This window comes from Nyctereutes procyonoides, unplaced genomic scaffold, assembly GCF_905146905.1.
Source record: "Nyctereutes procyonoides isolate TBG_1078 unplaced genomic scaffold, NYPRO_anot_genome, whole genome shotgun sequence".
NCBI classification, from domain to species: Eukaryota; Metazoa; Chordata; class Mammalia; order Carnivora; family Canidae; genus Nyctereutes; species Nyctereutes procyonoides.
Window position 1 is genome coordinate 6064491 of NW_026575144.1, and position 19595 is coordinate 6084085.

The 19595-nt window shown below is 41.6% G+C and overlaps 1 protein-coding gene and 1 non-coding gene across 13 annotated transcripts in view; both read left to right on the forward strand.

Moving 5' to 3' along the window:
- The window catches only part of RHOBTB1 (Rho related BTB domain containing 1), a 118063-nt gene that overhangs the window by 94909 nt on the left and 3559 nt on the right, over nucleotides 1-19595 (forward strand). For all 12 annotated transcript variants that reach the window (XM_055308867.1, XM_055308876.1, XM_055308865.1 and 9 more), the window contains 5 exons: nucleotides 1972-2157; nucleotides 5263-6242; nucleotides 8080-8198; nucleotides 14068-14218; nucleotides 17268-17356. In XM_055308867.1, coding sequence (XP_055164842.1) covers nucleotides 1972-2157; nucleotides 5263-6242; nucleotides 8080-8198; nucleotides 14068-14218; nucleotides 17268-17356 — 1525 coding nt within the window. The remainder of the gene's footprint in view (nucleotides 1-1971; nucleotides 2158-5262; nucleotides 6243-8079; nucleotides 8199-14067; nucleotides 14219-17267; nucleotides 17357-19595) is intronic.
- LOC129499269 (U2 spliceosomal RNA) lies at nucleotides 5006-5196 on the forward strand. The gene has a single exon (XR_008662325.1). It is a non-coding gene; the product is annotated as a U2 spliceosomal RNA (small nuclear RNA).

Consider the following 19595-nt stretch of genomic DNA (forward strand, 5'->3'; position numbering starts at 1 on the left):
AACCTTGGCAACCGAGCCAGCTCTGATTTCAAAACCTCACATGCTGTATCATAAAATTAGATAACAGAATTGACATTTAGCTACATGTCTGTCATATAAATTAAGCTCTGAGAATATTTCCTTTATAGCCATGTGCTTCAATATGGAAATAGGCACCAATTAGAACAATTTTATGCATATACATGCTATCCCACATTTACGTGCTGGATACATTTCCTCAATTCTTTCTCTATAATATTGAACCTCACAGATTGCCATGTTAATCTCACTGTGCCAAAATTCATGGTGGCTTTGTTTTATGATCAGGATGAAGCTTAGAGCAGAGCTGCATCAGATATCCTATATAAATAGGATTATGAATAATAGAAAACTCAGCTCCTAAAAAATGTAAAATTCAAAGCATTCTTGGCTTTCCTGGGTACCGTTATTTATGCTGATTAGAAGTAAGGCTGTGCACAGAATATTCCACTAACTAAATCAGAATCTCACAGACAAGACATGCTTCCCTTTCATTTATATATTTATGCATATTTTTACACATAATCTATTTTCCAGTGTCTATGAATCTCTGATAATATCTATTTCAAGGACATTCTAAACATGCAGATTAATACATTCATCTACTCTGAGTCCTAGGTCCTCTTTTATAATTTGTAAATATTTTAATCTCGGGATTTTCCCCTCTATTTGCTGTGGTCTGGTGCAGTTTTTCTGGGATATAAATTTAAAGACTCAACTTGTGAATTACATTTAATGTAAGCACCCTGCAGTTTTCTGCATTGCAAATGATTATTTTTAGAAATTTTATGGTTGCCTGGATATATTTGTTTGTCTTCATTGATATGTAGGGGGGAAAGCTCATTAATGATTTAAAAAGAAGGTGTTTTGATTCATCGACTTGATTCTTCTCATTACATAAACAATAAAGGCAATAAATTAACATCTAATAATATTGTAAGAGTTTATTTCTGAATTTAGCTGCAAGATAGTCTTGAATCCTTGGGCATAATTTTTCCTATTCTTTATGTTCTTCTGCCTCAATGTTTTCAAAGTCACCATTCAGTATATTTTGACCTAGAATGATTGGCTTGTAATTCTTATTAAAGATACCATTTAGCAGCTGTCAGACACCATAATTGAACAACTGTTTTGTAAAAACGGTTCTTTGGCTTCTAGAATGGTAAGTTATTATATAAAAATAGAAGATCCTTATGTCAAAATTGACTATAAAGTACTTTTTTCTTTTCTCCACTTACCTGCTGTGTGTCATATGTAACATTTGAGAAATCTGCTTCCAACATTCTCTTATTAGTCATCCACCTGACTCTTGCTGGCTTTCTGTTAAATACGACCTTCTTGCCATCTACCTAGTAGAGAGTCAAAATCCCTGCAAATTCAGGACATTTTCTTTTCAGAAACAGATAAGTGGTTGTGCTCTCTACATGTATACTGAAGTGGGAAGAAGGGCAGAAATCCTTCTGTGTATTTGCTGGCCCTGTACAGCAAATACTTGTTATGTTTTCAGTAATGTTTAAACGGTTTGCTTTATCTCATTGGGTTTGAGTCATCATTGCCTTTACGTTTAAACTGATAAAAGGTAGTTTATTGTTTTACTTTATCTTGAAACTATTTCTTGTGACAAACAGAAATAGTTCAGCATGTTGTGGCTTCAGGACTGAATCAAGTTTGGGTAATCATCTATCTTGTAAAATAACATCATTGGAAACTTCAATACATAGGTGTTCTGCAGTGCAGTTTGAAAACAAATTCAGGCTGTGTTGGTGCTGGAATGTGGGGGCTTCTCAGGCTGTTTGCATGACTCCGAGATGTATTTTAATACCCGTGTTTTGTTTTGTTTTGTTATTATGACATGGTATAGTCTTAGATGGATGGGGGAGGGGGAGGAACCATAATGATAAAAGAAAAAAAAAGTTTTAAGGCAATCCAGCTTCTTTTGTGATTTCCTTTTAGGTCTGACGTTGTGGTCCTCTGTTTTTCGATCGCTAATCCCAATTCCCTAAATCATGTGAAAACCATGTGGTATCAAGAAATCAAGCACTTTTGCCCTCGCACACCTGTTGTTCTAGTTGGCTGCCAGCTAGATCTCCGCTATGCTGATCTTGAAGCTGTTAATCGAGCCAGACGCCCTTTAGCGAGGTAAGCCAAGGGACTCAGTATTTTGCTGTGCTCGCCAAATTCAAATTCAGAGGTAACAGATGTCTCTGTAGCCTCAGGTTGTGCTCTTCAGTGGTTCTGGGATCCCATCAATCAGCCATGTGCTTTAAGTTAGCTTGTTAATCCTGACCCTTTTCATGCTAGCTGTCCCATCCCCTCTTAGGTAAGGAACCCATTTTTGTAAAATGGTTGGCCAGTGCTGGAAGCGAATTCCTCCACTGTGACATGGTATGAATAGAAGTGCCTTGAAATTTGTAAAACACTGAACAAAATATTGGTTACTCCTTATAATGTCATTCTTGAAATTATGATTATTATAATAAAGTTAATGAACATTTGGGATGGGTTAGCCACAGTTCCTGGCCCCAGCAATATCAGGTTCATACAAATAAACACAGCCTAGTCTTCTCATTTTCCTCAGTCCAACCTCTGAGAATATTTCATTCCCAAAACGCCAGTGTCTAGTTTTTAAAAATCCTATGGACCCATAGTTGCAAAACAGCAACACTGTTTTATAAATGTCTCTATTAGTTATGTTTTTAAAGGGTCACAAGTTTAAAAATCACCTTTAAGTATTTGTTTGACTCTGTAGAAAACGTGGGTACCAATTTGAGGGGGAAATAAGAGTTTTTAAAAACCTGTGCCCCCAGCATGCCTGGGTGGCTCAGTGGTTGAGCGTCTGCCTTTGGCTTACGTTGTGATCTTGGAATTCAGGGATTGAGTCCCACATCAGGGTCCCCACACGGAGCTTATTTCTCCCTCTGCCTATGTCTCTGCCTCTCTCTCTCTCTCTTTCTCATGAATAAATAAATAAAATCTTTTTAAAAAAATCCCATGCCCCCTCCATATTCCCTTCATAAAAAATAGTTTTATATATATTTTATGTTTTACTAATTTTTTTGCTGAAGAGCATGGGTTTCCCAAAAATGTTGATATTAATACCTTCCTTTGATGTTTGCCTAATAGGCTTATTACAAAAATTTCGTCGAGACAGCTTTTTACACTCAGAGCAAAAGCAAATGGTACTTCCTTTTGACAATTTCTGATGTTCTTGATGCATTTCAGATAAATTTTCTGAAAACCCTGAAAGCTGAATTTTCACAGTCCTATTAAATGTGTAGACTAGGCATTGCATATTAGAAGCCACACAGAGAGGCTCATGGTGAAGAGAGACTGCCCCTGGCATCCAGAACTTTCTGTGGGAAAGAATAGGCTAAGATAGTGGGGCCTCACAACCACAGGCATGTGGAAGGCTGGAGGAGAGTTAGGGCTCTGGAAGACTGGTCTTAGGAGAAATATAAGACTGGTTAGAATTTGTACTTGGAGACCTGGAGGGAAGGCAAGGAAAAAGCAGAAGGGTGTGCAGAGAGAAAGGCTGAACTTCCAGGTTGGCTCTTCCAGGCATTTTGTGCTCCTGGTTCCTGGGACTGACTTGAAAATCACTAAGTGGTAAAACTCTTCAAGGCTTAGCTCAAATACCGCCTCCTTCATGAAATCTCAGAGCTAATCTACAGAAGGGATTGTCACCTCTGCATCTTCCAGAATCCAGAGTGTGTCTGTGAGGAGGAGAACAACAAATCACATCTTGTTTATGTTCCAGAATCTGTCTTTTACCATGTTACACTATAGTCATGGCACTCTTCTGCTTACACTGCGTCCAAAGGTTTGGCCTCCTTGAGTTTGATTAGATTGTAATGGGCCTTGTGTGCCAGCCTAAAGGCCATAGACTGTTCCATGGGCTTTGTGGATCCAGAGGAAATCTTTAAAAAGAATCCCAGCCTAAAGTCATACTTGTGTTATGTAAGGATTTCCCATGCAGCAGTGAGCTCTGTGAGCTAAAATGTGCAGAGTCTGAATACAGGCTAATGCACTAGTCCAAGCAAAAGAGGATGAGGGTAAGACTGCAGACATGGAAGAGAAGAGAAGCAGTTAGATGTGAAAGGAGGCTCACAGATGTGATGGAAGGGACCTAATGGGCTGTTGGATGTGGACCATTTAACCAGTCTAGAACTAGGGGATTCTAGAACCTAATTGCTTGACAGGCCTCTCGGCAACTTGCAAATGTAACCTCAGGCAAGCCTTTTAAACCCTCTCAGTTTCTTCCAAAGGTGGAATGAAAAATCACACCTGTAGGATTATTGTGAGGCTCAAATGAGAAAAAGCATATGGATTCGTCACAAAGTTGTAAAGCAAAATGTAAGCATAAGGTGTTGGTGACAAAGATGAAGGTGGTGATGGTGGTAATTGTGGGAACGGCCGATATTTGTTAGCTGCTTACTGTGGGCCAGGTCCCATGCTAAGCATATTGTCTCATTTCAACTACCCAGGAGCCCTTTAAAATGTGGATATTTATTATTATTCCTATTTTGCAGATAGGAAAACTGAGGCTTAAAGAGTTTAAGTAACGTGCCCAGGACCATATAGCTAGTAAATGGCTGATACTTCAGTTATTGTAGTTACTGCTGAAAGCATTCTTTTCCTGCAGGCCGAAATCCTTTAGATTTGGAAGACTTAAGGTTGATAGGTTTTTCAAGAGCCTTTTTAAAAGCCTGCATAGAGGGGCACCTCGTGGCTTAGTTGGTAAAACACCTGCCTTCAACTCAGGTCATGATCCCGGAGTCCTGGGATGGAGCCTCCCCTCTCATGGGGGGTGTGCTTCTCCCTCTGCTCCTCCCCACCCAGTTCGTACTCCATCTCTCTCTCTCAAATAAATAAATAAAAATCTTCAAATAAAAATTTTTTAAACTATGCTTAGGACTTTAAAGGTACAGTTCAGTCAGGTACTTTGATAGGCCCTCATTGCCATTTTTTTCCTAAGATGAGGCTGATTATTGATTCCCAGCCTTTTGGCTAAGATCAAGTGTAGTATCTGTTCTTATCAGTTTAGTATCTGATACATCCTCTATCCGAGGACAACATATTAAATGGATTTTTGGAGCAGGGAGATGGAATAGGAGCTTGCTCCATCCACTCCGCGCATCGACCTGGTATTGCAGTACTTCCCGGAACGGTGCACCCCCACCCACAAAATAAAATAAAATAAAATAAAATGAGGCTGATTATAATTTTTTAAATCCTCTATTCTAGGCCCATAAAGAGAGGGGATATTCTGCCCCCAGAAAAAGGCCGAGAGGTTGCCAAGGAACTCGGCATACCATACTATGAGACAAGCGTATTTGACCAGTTCGGCATCAAGGATGTGTTTGACAATGCAATCCGAGCAGCGCTGATTTCTCGCCGACACCTGCAGTTCTGGAAATCTCACCTAAAGAAAGTTCAGAAACCTTTACTTCAGGCACCATTCCTACCTCCAAAAGCCCCTCCACCAGTCATCAAAGTTCCAGAATGTCCCTCCACGGGGACGAGCGAAGCTGCCTGTTTACTGGACAATCCTCTGTGTGCCGATGTCCTGTTCATCCTTCAGGACCAGGAGCACATCTTTGCACATCGAATTTACCTCGCTACCTCCTCTTCCAAATTTTATGATCTTTTTTTAATGGAATGTGAAGAAACCCCAAATTCAAGTGAAGGAGCTGGTGAGAAAGAGAAGCAGACCCGGGATTTCCAGGGGCAGGCATTGAGCCTTAACCCGGATGAGGAAAGGGAGGAAGGTGCCCCAAGGACACTTCAGACCAGTCAGTGGAAGTCCTCGAGCCAGAGCCTGTCCCTACAGGAGAGTCTGGGGCTGGAAGCTGAGAGCTCAATTCCAGAGACGCAGACTTTGTCAGGCTGGAGCAAGGGGTTCCTTGACATGCACAAGGAGATGCAAGTCAATCCGGTCTCGAAGCGGCTGAGCCCCATCACCGTGGTCAGAATGGACTCATCCGTCCAGCCAGGCCCTTTTCGGACCCTGCTCCAGTTCCTTTATACGGGACAACTGGATGAGAAGGAGAAGGATTTGGTGGGCCTGGCTCAGATTGCAGAGCTTCTAGAGATGTTTGATCTGAGGATGATGGTGGAAAACATCATGAACAAGGAAGCCTTCATGAACCAGGAGATTACCAAAGCATTTCATGTCCGGAAGGCCAATCGGATAAAAGAGTGTCTCAGCAAAGGGACATTCTCAGGTAAGTGGGTCCAATGGTAAAGGCATCGATCCCTTTGGTCTTGTTTCATCAAACATTAGCCATACATGAGTAGGGGAGAGAATAACCATCACTAACATGTATAAATGCTTATTTTTTTCGTGTACCCCTCTAGCTTGCACATATCCACCTATTTAATTCTCATCAGATTTAAGAGCTAGATGTTTTTCCATTTTGCAGATGGGGAAACTGAAGGACAGAGAGGTTAGGTAACTTGCCCCGGGTTATATAGGTAGTAAACGGTAGAGCCAGGATTTGCACGCAAGCTCCCCTCTAAAGCACCAGTGCTTCTCGTAGCTAGGCCACACGACCCCTGAGCCAGAGCCAGCCCCAGAGCCAGTTGGCTTGATGCTCACAATTCCCCTTCAGGGTCCTTTCCCTGACCAAGTCTACTCTCTCCACTGACCCTTTGGCCTGGAAATCCTTGAGGTGATTTTGGCAACTCTCCTGCTATCAGGAGTGCCTCATTTGTCCACCTCCCCTCCTTTTCTTTCCCACACTCCCTTACCCTGCTCTTCTATATTTTCCTCTCCTCTTCTTTGTCCTTGATAACGATGTTGTCCGCTGCCCACAGCATCTTCACATAATTGCTTTACAGACTTTTACTAACTTCTGAAATTGCCTTTGTGTGTTGTGTGTGTGTGTGTGTGTGTGTATTTCATTGTAAAAATTTAACTTTCTGACTTTTCCTTATGTGGACACTTCTCTTTCATCCTTTATCTTTCATAATGCCTGTCATGATAATACACATTTAGTACTATACATTTAGTCATCAGTTACTGAGTCTGTTCAATAATTTTAAAGCTTATAAATAATACTTACTTGAAAAGTTGACCATCATGAAACAGAAGCCATCCTGAAAGCTAATGAAAAGCAGTGTTACAAACCTGCAGTAAATTAAACAATGGACCTTAAAGGAAATGAATTGAATCACCTTCCCCTTAATGCAGAGGCATAATGACCAAATACAGTGTGGAGCTTCAAGTGGATTGTCTATTAAAAAAAAAAAAACTAAATACAATTTAGAGATAACTGGAAAATTTTGAATATGAACTAGATATTGGATGATATTAGGGAATCATTGCTAATTTTCTTAGACGTGATAATGATTATCTAGAAGAATGCTCTTATTTTTAGAAAACTCTTGATAGTTTGAAGTGTAATGCTGTTAAAAAATGTCTACACAGGGATCCCTGGGTGGCGCAGCGGTTTGGCGCCTGCCTTTGGCCCAGGGCGCGATCCTGGAGACCCGGGATCGAATCCCACGTCGGGCTCCCAGTGCATGGAGCCTGCTTCTCCCTCTGCCTGTGTCTCTGCCTCTCTCTCTCTCTCTCTCTCTCTCTCTCTCTCTCTCTCTCTGACTATCATAAATAAAAAAAATTTAAAAAAATGTCTACACAAATAGGTATATATCCAAATATACATGTCTATATACGTATGCACACGTATTCACTATCTACACACAAATGCACACATACACATAAAGCTAAAGCAAATGAGGCAAAATATTAACAATGTACTATTTCTTCCACTGTTTTATTATGTTTGAAATTTTTCAGAGTATGGAGAAAGAAAAATATTCCTTTCCTTTGTGTTACTGTATGGTTCAGAGAATTTGTGCTGGGATCTTAGGTGCAATTTTAAATGTTTACCCCTTGATCCTTGGAATGCATAGAAGGAATTGGCAGTTCCAGAGGTGGAGGTTGATACAAAATCACGAAGGAAAGATACGGAAGAGAGGAGCATGAGATGTAGGTTGATGAACAAGGCAGACTCAGCGGAGCTGGCTCACGGTTATGTTTCCTCAATCCTTGGGCAGATGTGACATTTAGGTTGGATGATGGAGCCATCAGCGCCCACAAACCGTTGCTGATCTGTAGCTGCAGGTGGATGGCTGCCATGTTTGGGGGCTCATTTGTGGAAAGCGCCAACAGCGAGGTATGTGCCTTCTGAAAAGCCTAAGTGGTATCTTCATGAACGTGTGTGTGTTTAATTAACCAGATGACTTCAGTTCTTCAACTGTTTCCATGAACGAGTTCCTTAGGCAGTGTTGAAGTGTCAGTTAGCCTCTTTTTTTTTTTTATTGGAGTTCAATTTGCCAACATATAGCATATCACCCCGTGCTCATCCCATCAAGTGCCTCTTCATTTTGCAGTTACAAGGAGCTGTTGACTTTTGCTCACTGCTTTCATTTGTAAAACAGGATCAGCTATACCTTTTAACAAATGTCACCAAGCGAGATACTATCAAAATCATATACAATAGGGGCAGAATCTGTCTTCCAGAAGCTTCTTCAATCATGGGAGTCCTGGGCTCAGCTGAGCCCCTGCCCAGACAACGACCTTAAGAAGCCACATCCTTGGCCGCAGTCTTCTCCTCTGCCCTGCCCGGTCAGGGACCGGGACGCGCTGATGGTCTCCTTGAGCTATAACACTCGCTGAGGCTCTGCCCTGACTTGCCTCCTCCAAGGGTTTGTTACCTGGAAGGAAACAGTAATGGAGCAAATGATCACTCCTCTGAACACTCCTCTCTTAAGTCTAGTGGAAGCCACTGAGCCACTTCTCCGACACTGGCCCTGTCTCCAGAGGAAGGATATTCTTAGAGCAGAGTGAGCAGTATCTTGAAGACCCTACATGTTCATCTTTTTTACAAACTCGGTTGGAAAAGAAAGATAAATTCCAATCAAGCACTTCTAACTTTAGTCTAGAAGAGCAAGCATTTTTGTTGAGTTTCGAAAGTATTTTTTAACCATCTTTTTTAAAAAAAACACGGGGACACCCCATCAAGTTTATTGTCCTAAGAGCTTTGTTTTGCATATCTCAGCATCTCTCCACACTTTTAAAAGAAATAAAGAAAACAATAGCTAACTTTTCGAAAGGGGCACTCACACCAGAAATCTGAGCACTCCCATTGTGACCCAGGAGCCTGCATTTGCATCCCCAAGTAGGGAAGCAGAATCACAAGCGGGGAAGGCTGGGGCAGAGCAGGTCACTAGGCCACCTCCTGCTTCCAGAACAAACTGCAGCTGCTCCTAAACCAACCCCCAGCAAAACGCTGGCTGCTGTGTGAGGCAAAAAGTGTTAGAATTATTCCGATGACCTCTCTTGGTGTCTACCAGCCTTTATGAATCAGTTCTCTGCTGTAACTAACGAATTCTTTCCTGTGCCATCAGACGGGTTTCAGCGTCGCCGTGTCACTGAGACTACAGCTGCCTACACAGTGGAAGCTGCCCAGTGAAGGATGTGGGGCTCAAGTCCCAACTCCTCCACTTCCAAGCTGTGTGGTCTTGGGCAAGCAACCACATTTCTGAGCTCCAGTCTGCCTATCTGGAAAGCATGATAATAACCCACAGTGTGGTAGTGAGGTGTAAAGGTCAATACTTGCAAATCACCCTGTGAGCATTAAGTAAATGTAGCCTCCATTCGTCTTATTTTGATGTTAGTAGTGTTATTACTCTTTCACTCTTACTTCCGAGAAATTTTGGGGAAGCCACTGACTAATAAAACTTCATCCAAATGGCATTTCACTTACTTGAGTAATCTCCAGAGATAAAGGGCCTGGAAGCTTGCTTCCCTTATTTTTCCAGCTCACTGAAATGTGTGCTCATTGTGCGGCAAGTGCTTTGCCATTTTAACCAGCAGAGACGTTGATCAAGGTCAGGAACCCAGGCACAAAGGGACACTGTCAGAGCTGACCTCACAAATGCTAATCCCCTTTATCCCTTCCCAGAATGGACCGTAATCGTCTCCAGATTAAAATGTGCAGGAGAGGTGACCAAAACAAAAAATTGGCAGTGAATGTGAATGCACACATATATGGTTAACAGCCTCTCCTGGAGAGGCCACCTGTTTAGCACTCCCTCCTAGAAAGGCTAGGGCATTAGAACTGTAGCTAAGGCTTCATGGGTATGGAGAGGTTTTACCCAGCTTAGAAGACAGAGACCATGGAACCCAAGCAACCAGAGGTCTATGCCAAATTCCTTTAGCCAATGTATCAAGAATGCCATGAGCTGTTGACATGTGTGCCCCTGCCTGCCCCTTCTCTGGATTTCCCATGTAGACTATAAGGGTTATGTTGTTATGAACCCTAGTCTCGGCTTGACCTTGAGCAAGCAACTGATCCTCTCCAACCTTGTGTCCTCCTCTGTAACATGGGGATAATGAGAGAACCTTCTTCAAAGGGCAGATAAGTCATGAGAGTACATGTGAAAACATAGAATTTGCTGCTTGGAACATACAAAGCTCAAGAAATATTAGTGACTGTTGTCCTGAAGAATTCTTGTTAAATTCTTTCCATGAGGGATTAAAAATCTTTGTCCTCTGAAAACTCTAAGTTAAAAAGCCCCCAGTTCCCTTCCTAAACTAGCAAAGTGTGGTTAGAGAGGTCATGGGGGGTGGGGAGGAACATCAGTTAAATGCTCAGTAAATATTCCATGACTGAAACGGCTTGTATTGGCACTTGGGATCTGTCCTTTCTAGGGCATCTGTTAACTCTTTACTGTCCTATGAAAATCTGACTTCCCCTCAAAATTCAGCCCTTTTTTTTTTGCATTAATAGAATTCTCATGCATATCTAAAAAAGGAATAAAATATACATTGATGTTACTTTAACATTTTTTTTGTCATTTAAGAAGCCATTGTATCTTACTTATATTTTTCTCATTACTTTTAATGTAGCAGTAAGCATAATTCTCTCCCCAGAGGTACTCAGCAAGTGGTTCATTAAAAATGCATGCCTGGGTTGTAGTAAGCAATGCTCTGGATCTGAAATACTTTCTCATTCTCTATGAGACCGTCTCTAATTATAAGCCTAATAGTCTGAGCTGATCTTCACAATTAAAATTTTAAACCAACGAAACTGGAATATGGAACGTTGTTTAGGATGGCATTATATTCTCTTTGCTGACTTTTCTTTTAAGCTCGATCCAGCAGGTAGGATGCCAATTCTTAATTCTATCTCTTATGTAGCTTTATTTATATTATTTTTTCAAAGTTCTATGAAACGTCTCTCCATTGTTATATATAACATTGAAATCACAGAAACAGACTTTAAAAAGAAAATGAGAGAAAAGGTACAGGTTCTGAATGTGGTATTAATTTATTCTCATTCACTGTGAAGGTCCCCTAGCATTATTTACCCAAGAAAGCTGTCCTTCAAAAAACTGTTAGCATCATGTTATACAAGATGGAAAGAGTAAGTCATGAAGGATTACAAACATCAGAACACTCCAAAGACATTAGAAGTATTGGGGCAAGGCTGCTTACAGGAGTCTGTCATTTTGCTGCCAGAAATAATTTCTTTTCACTTAGGATGTTCATTTTACCATGACTTAGAACATACTCTTACCAAAAAATGCTAGTATCTTCAAACTCCAGAGTCTTAGTAAAGAAGAAAAAGCTGTAGGTATCACCTCTTCCAAATCCCCCACCGCACACACCATTTAACAGATGAAGACACTGAGGGTCAGGGAGGGTAAATGATTTGCCAAAGGTCACACTCATTTTAGTGACAAGCCCCTGGGCCTGCACCAGCCTCTGGCCTTGTCAGCCAAGCCATTATTTTCCAAAACAGCAGATATCCCCATAGCTGAGAGAGCAGGTGTTCACAGAAAGCTCTAGGATATTTTATATTTATGATCACTAGCACTTACAACTTTGTAAAATATATATGCTTTCACTATCAAAATGTTCCAAATTTTGAAGTTTAAGACCTTAACCTCCAATTATCTAGAAAATTTTACTAACTCAATCATGATCTGTATAAGATAAATCTATGTGTATGTAAGCATATACATATGTAAGCATATACGCAAGTATAACTGAGATTCACTGGATTAGCAATTAATTATACTACTATGGTTTCTTTATTTTAAAATAATATCAGTAAGAGTTTCTACTTGCCAAGTTCTGTCTATTGTCAAGGTCATGCTAGAAACTTGAAATGATGACAGTTGTTAAATCCTTGATGGTAATAACCCATGCAGTTTATTTACCAAATCATAATTGTTTTCATTGACTATGTCTGAAAGGAGGTGGGTATGTGATTTTCTTACTATTTATAGGATGGTTTGGAGGCCTCCCCTTTGATACATTAATAGAAATCTCTATCTGAAAAGATATTCTGGGTCACCTGGGTGGCTTAGCAGTTGAGCGTCTGCCTTTGGTTCAGGTCATGATGCCGGAGTCCCGGAATTGAGTCCCATGTCGGGCTCCCTGCATAGAGCCTGCTTCTCCTTCTTCCTATGTCTCTCTCTCTCTCTCTCTCTCTCTCTCTCTCTCTCTGTCTCTCATGAATAAATAAATAAAATCTTTAAAAAAAAAAAAGAAAGGATATTCTTTCTGAGGTGGCTGGTGGCTGTGCAAGAGGATGATACAGATTGTTATAGCTTAAATGATTCTGGAACCATGACACTAGAATGCCTTGGCCATGAGCCCCATGTAGATTGTGGAGGTAATACATATGTAATGAGAAAGATTAGATATATAATATAGATGTAATCATGTGTGATACAGATATAATCAAATATAATACATAGATTATTATCTTTATATGGTGTATGGAGGTTTATTAAGTACCAGAAATAGGAAGTTAATAACTGTTCATTCTTTTGAACTTAGAAATCTAATTCTTAAAAACTGTTAGTGAAATATGGTACTTTATTGTACTGTGACCCAAACCTCTGCTTCCTTGCCATGAAGGGTTTCTTGTATTGCACAGCGATTCTGAGCATAGACCTTAGAATTATACTCCTTAGGTCCAAATCCCAGCCACTTACTGGCTCTATGACCTTGAACATGGGACTTACCCTCCATGAATCTCAATTTCCTTATGTGTAAAATGGCAAATATAATAGTTTTTCCTCTTAGGGAGAATGTAAGGATCAGATTAGATAATGTGTGTGGGAAGCTTAGCACAGAACCTCGTATATAGGCCTTCCATTCAGGTTACCGTATCACCATCATCATCCCAGTAGTCAATGGCAACGATACTGTTCTGTACTATACAAGGGCCCATCTTGTGGGGTTAGTTTGAGTCCGTGTGCTGCTAATCTGTGTACATCCTCATTGATCCATCCCTGGCTCTAGGGAACTCCAGCATGTATCAATATTGGCAAGAACTACAAGTGCTCAGGAGGTCTCAAGATTAGGTAAATCCTATAAAGGAGAGTTTATCATACCCAACCTACTGTTCCCCCACAAGTAAAGATTTCTTTGGATTCTCAGAATCTACTGATAACCTGATAATATTCCAAAAATTTGGAATCTATGGCACAACCATAGGAAAAATAATGAAGTGTGTATCTTGTGTTTGCATATATTGATAGAACGTTGGAATCAAGCCAGTCAGTGTGGCAACTGAGGTGGTTGCTCATCCTCTGTTTTGACATCTTAGAGAGCAGGGCTCTATCGTGTGTCAGCAACAGTGGGGTTTGCAGCTCCCCCCAACACCTGTCATGTTGCCCAGGAGATTTCTTTCCCCACAATAGAGTATTAGAAGGTACTTGGCAAGGAGAGCCCATAATGTCATCATACATTTACAGCCCATTTGTCTGATTTATAAGTCCAAATAGCCATTTAAAAATTCCAAATCAGGCTTTGTCAGGCAGCCCCACTCTTTTGTCATCTACAAATCAAACGGTTGTGTTTAAAGCAGTAAATAGCGAATGACTTCTACGTGCAGCCTCAAAGCAGGTGTCCCAGACTTGCCAATATCAAATCGTACGGTTGGGATATTTATAAGCAGTAAAGCTTGAAAATGTACCCACTGCTTTCTTCTGCAGAACTTAGCTTTTCAAATAACATTTCAGGTATATCTCCCGAACATAAACAAGATGTCAATGCAAGCAGTATTGGATTATCTTTATACCAAGCAGTTGTCACCTAACTTGGACCTGGACCCACTGGAATTAATTGCCTTGGCAAACAGATTTTGCCTGCCACACTTGGTTGCCCTTGCAGGTAAGTCTGACGACTCAGGACCATGCACTGCCTGACTGTCAAATTTATCAAAATCACATTTAAACAAAAATAACATTTCCAGGAAATAAAAAATAATTTTTTATCACCCAATAGAGGATGTCTTGTGCAGGGTGATATGAATTGATCAAATGTATCAGACAACCCAATTCAGTTCCACAAATATTTCTTAAGCACCTACTTTGTGGTAGGCCCTGTAGGAGGATGCAGTTATCAAGATGAGTAATGCATGACCCCTGCCCTTGAGACCCATGCTCTGTCTATGCACTCTGCCTCATTTGTGGGCCATGGAATTTAAAATAAAACTATTATGTCCATATTATCCCCATAATGTGTGCTCGGACCCAGTCTTCAAGAAAGACACAGTAGGAGGCAGTGGTTAAGAATATAGGCTACAGAACCAGATTGCTCAGGTTCACATCCCAACTCCACCATTTACTGGCTGGATGACTTCACACTTAACCACTCTGTCTCTGCTCTCCCTCTCTCTCTCTTTAGAATGGGGATCATGTTATTCTACCGTAGAGTTGTTACAAAGATTAAGGAGTTAAGATATATATAAAGTTCTCAGAACAGTGTCTGGCACCTAGTAAGCATTATGTAAGTGGTTTTTTTAAAGCTATTTTAGAAAATGTTCTGACATTGTCAAGAGCATTTTGGGAGACAGAAAAAAAAGGGGGACTTGGCTTCACTTCCCAAAATCTTATGCATCATTTCTGGATTTGTTCAGTGGTTAAGCTGAAGCAGATCTAAATAGGATATGTGTATATACATACTTTTTTCTTAAATATAAAACTTCACCTTCATTTACCAGAGGGGTCAGTTAGCAGTCTGGGTGTTTGTCACTGCATTATCTGACCCCTGTTAACCGTGAAAGCAGAAGTAGTGCCAGTTTTGTGCATTGGCCTACCTGTCCCCAGCACACGGGAAAGTGTCTGAGCATATTAGCTTCCCAATAAGTAACTGTTGAATCATTAAGTAAATGAAAATGAATGTTTGAACAAACCAACTGGTCATATCTGCACTTGACCTTTTGGCAGCGTCTTTAGAAAAAAAGGTATTTCTCTGGACTCCAGGTTTCTACTACACTTATCCAACTGGAGCTCAAAGTCCTCTTCTTGCCTTACCTCTTCCCCCATTGGATAGAAAGAGATCATTGAAGCATTGCTATGGACTTTTTAAAAAATGCTACTAACCAAAACACCCGAAGTCACAGATCCAGAAGAGTAAACAGCTTTTTAAATGTTAACTCTAAGAGGCTGCGATGGGCAGTTCCTTTTTTCAGAAGTATGGGTTCTGATCCATTGGTCTATCCAGCTTGTACAAGTATTTATCCTTTGAGAGGATGAATTTGATTTTTTTTTAATAGAAACAATTTGGAGCCAAATCTGTTGAACAAGGTTTGTGATTGAACTCAGTGCCATTTTTGTTTAAATATTAAATATGGTGATAAAAACATGAGACTGACTTCGTGAAAGGAACTGAACCAAGGAGAGGTTCTTTTGTCACCTGCAGACCTCTATGTATGTTTCCTTTTGTTATTAAGTGCTATTGTTACTGCTGTGATTAATATGCAGCTGCCTAAGCTGATCCCTTTAATTATTTATAGTGTTTGGTAAGTATAGAGTATTCAGAACGTAGTTTTTAATCAGAACATAGTTGTTTTTTTTTTAAAGATTTTATTTATTTATTCATAGAGACACAACTAGAGAGAGAGAGAGGCAGAGACACAGGCAGAGAGAGAAGCAGGCACCATGCAGGCAGCCCGATGCGGGACTCGATCCAGGGTCTCCAGGATCACACCCCGGGCTGCAGGCAGCGCTAAACCGCTGCGCCACCGGGGCTGCCCAGAACATAGTTTTTAAAAATCAGTTTCTGGGGTGATTTTTGCAAGCCAAAGTGTTAAATGAATAAAAAGAAAAGTTGTTACCTAAAATTAAGAAGCCCAATGACTTCTTTGGAAAATGTGGTTTCAAATAGTTCTTTGTCAATCCAACTGATGAAAGCTGTGCCAAAGAAACCATTAAATCCAGATATCGTATTGACCAGATAGAGGCGTGTTGACTAGCAGGTGCGTAGACCAGAAGAAGGTCAGCAGAACTGGGACAATGTACTGGATTAGAACAACAGATACAATGCTAGAGGTGAAAAGAGTGCCTTGACCTCAAGGAGGTAGGAATGTGGGCCTAGCCTGTCCCCACAGATGTCAATCCTAGAAGCGGGAACGGGCCCACACAGAGGCAAGAGACCACTCAGTCTCAGAACCACAATTTAAGTTCAGCTTAGGAGCCTTGGACACAGCTCCCAGGCAGAAGTGGCCCTCCCAACTAGATTTTTGTTACTTCTGGTTGAAGTTCCCCCCCAGTTTCTAGAGTCTAAGAGGCTGAACAATATGTTACCCATCTGCAGCTGTTGAGAAAGACATCTGTATTCACATTTGTAATTCCCCATATGGATTCATTCATCTGTTACTCAGTCCTTCCACTGTCAGAGATTATTGAGAATTGGAGTGATGAGTGGGCAAACTGTCAAACAAGAAGAGGCTAAGGAATTTCGGGGACTCTAGGAAGGCACTGGACGGTCTGGAGCAGCACCATCCAATAGAACTTTCTGCAATGATGGAAATGTTTTGTGTCTGTGTTGCACAATACACATGAGACTGTTGAGCGCTTCAGTGTGACTAATGTGGCTGAGGGCATGAATTTTTAATTTTATTTAATTTTAAGTGAAGTTTCAATCAGCTCATGTGGCCTATAGCTCCTGTACTAGACAGTAAAGATCTAGAGGGCTCTGGCTATTTCAAAAGTGTGAACAAGTGTCCCAGAGTCATTGGTTCAATGGCCAGCGACCAGAACTTTCCATGCTGAAAGGCCACCCATCACAATGGGCTCTGAGTTCAGTTCAGATGGCGGCCAGAGCTGGCTCCCGTATTCCTCCCCTCTTAGGTGGTTCCAGACTAGACTCTATAGGTGAGAGGTCTGGCTTACAAGGATATGGTTCAACTTTCTCCTGTTCTGTCTCTCTTCTCTAGAGCAGTATGCTGTTCAGGAGCTGACCAAGGCTGCGATGAGTGGTGTGGGCATTGATGGGGAAGTGCTCTCATATTTGGAATTGGCCCAGGTCTGTAACAATTTGCCTTTCACCTTTTAAATGTGTTCAACCAGTTCATTTAATGCTGATAAAACATTCCGCTGTTGCATCTGTCTAAATAAAGATGTCACCACTGAGTCACAGAGGGCCCTGTGTACACTGAGAAGATCTGAGAGTTTCACGTTTCATGCACCATTCACCCTGCTGGGCTTCGTTTGAGAAAACAACAAGGACCCTACCCCACGCCAGCCCCATTGTCCCCCGAGGCACCAGCTTCACATGTGGGAGAACAACGTGGGGCATGATAGGGGAAGGTTTTGTCTCTCCTTGTTTGAATTCTTGGACACATATTGGCCAAGATCAGACAGTTTCTAGAACTCCATGAAGCTCTGTAATACCCTCCATCTCACTGCAGCTCTCTTGGGCTTTTCCAAAATCAGTATTTGTTAATATCAATATTGTGATTCCATAATCGCGGCACACCCTTGCACTGTTCCAGAGAGGCCCCAAGATCCAGCCTCAGCGTTGTCACGAATAACTTTACTCAAGGTACAAAGCTAAGCTCTGCCGCAGCTTCCTTAGCTGTAGAGAATGGAGATGATAACCCAGGTCCTGTCAACCTTACAGATTATTTTGAGAATCAAGTGGGAGAGAATGTTCAAGAAAGAGCAGGGAAGAGTAGAAGCCCTCTCATGGGTGCAGGATGCTTACTTCGTCCCTGACATAGACTCCTTGACAATGAGGTGACACCCTGAAGGAATGAAGAAAAAATTCTTCAGTTCTCTCTCCAGCCCACTGGGTTTGTCTTTGTTCTCTCTCTCTCTGCGAGGGCTGTGGTTTACTAAGTCTTAGATCCGGTGACTTAAATGGATCTTTCTCAGTTCCAGAGAGAGGAGGGAGGCAAGTAGTAGGCCCTGTTGCCATTCCACCCATGGCCATAGGAATGGCTCGGATTCAAAAGGGGAAAAGGCTGAAGAGGACTTTATAGCAACCTGCTCTTTTTGACTTACTGTGCAACAAGTATTTGTGGTTTTCTCCCCACACATCTAGCACCGTGCTAGACAAAAGGACACATGGTTATAAATGGCAGATTCTCTGCCCTTGGGGCAATCATAGACAGTGAAAGAAATAGAAACAAACATTATTAAAATCTAGTGTGAAGGGATCCCTGGGTGGCGCAGCGGTTTGGCGCCTGCCTTTGGCCCAGGGCGCGATCCTGGAGACCCGGGATCGAATCCCACGTCGGGCTCCCGGTGCATGGAGCCTGCTTCTCCCTCTGCCTGTGTCTCTGCCTCTCTCTCTCTCTCTCTCTGTGACTATCATAACTAAATAAAAAAATTAAAAAAAAAATCTAGTGTGAAAAACACCTTAACAGAGGTTACAGTGAAAACCCAACAACAAAGAACACCTATTGCAGTAGGATCAGCAAAAGGCCCCATCAAAGTTGGTTGTTCACATTTGGAATTTGAGGTCTTTCAAAACAGGTCTGGGGCCCAGTTCATGACTTGTGCTCTCTCCAGTAAGTATTCCTCCTGGAGAAAAGCAAATGACCCAGAATTGCATATAAGGCCAGTCTACTTGAGGCAATGATTTGCAGTTGTGTCTGTTTGCTCTGGGTCCCTGCCCTGACAAGCCTTGGCAGGAAGAGTTTAAGATGGAGCCTCCCATGTCTTAGCTCATTCATTAGACCTTAGCCTAGTGGCATGCTGGGCTTAGTTAACAATCAGGTTGGGGACAGTGGCACCCTGATCTGTTGCATTTTCCAGTTTCATGGTATAAATACCCCTGTCTGACCAGTTTTAACATCATGAAATTGCTGACCTCAGAGTAGGGAAGATATGTGCACAGTTGACTGTCTTGGGCAGGTACAAGCCAACTCCAGGACACCAATGCCCTAATCTTACTTTCAGAAAGAAATCTGATACCAAGAGAAATTGGAAGTGGGGCACCTGGGTGACTCAGTGGTTGAGCGGCTGCTCAGGTCATGATCCTGGCGTCCTGGTATCAAGTCCCACATTGAGCTCCTCATGGGGAGGCTGCTTCTCCCTCTCCTATGTCTCTGCCTCTCTCTGAAGAAACACTTCTCATGAGTAAATAAACTCTTTAAAGGAGAGAGAAAGAGAGAGATTGAAAGGATCAGCAAAAATTGTCTATAATGTTGAGGTTGAGGTTGCAGTTCTCAGAGCTTCTTGAGTTTTTTTCTGAGGACTTCAGCTTTTATATGGGCCTTTGTTCAGCAGAGATGTGGGCCCCAGAGGAAGCAGCCTGT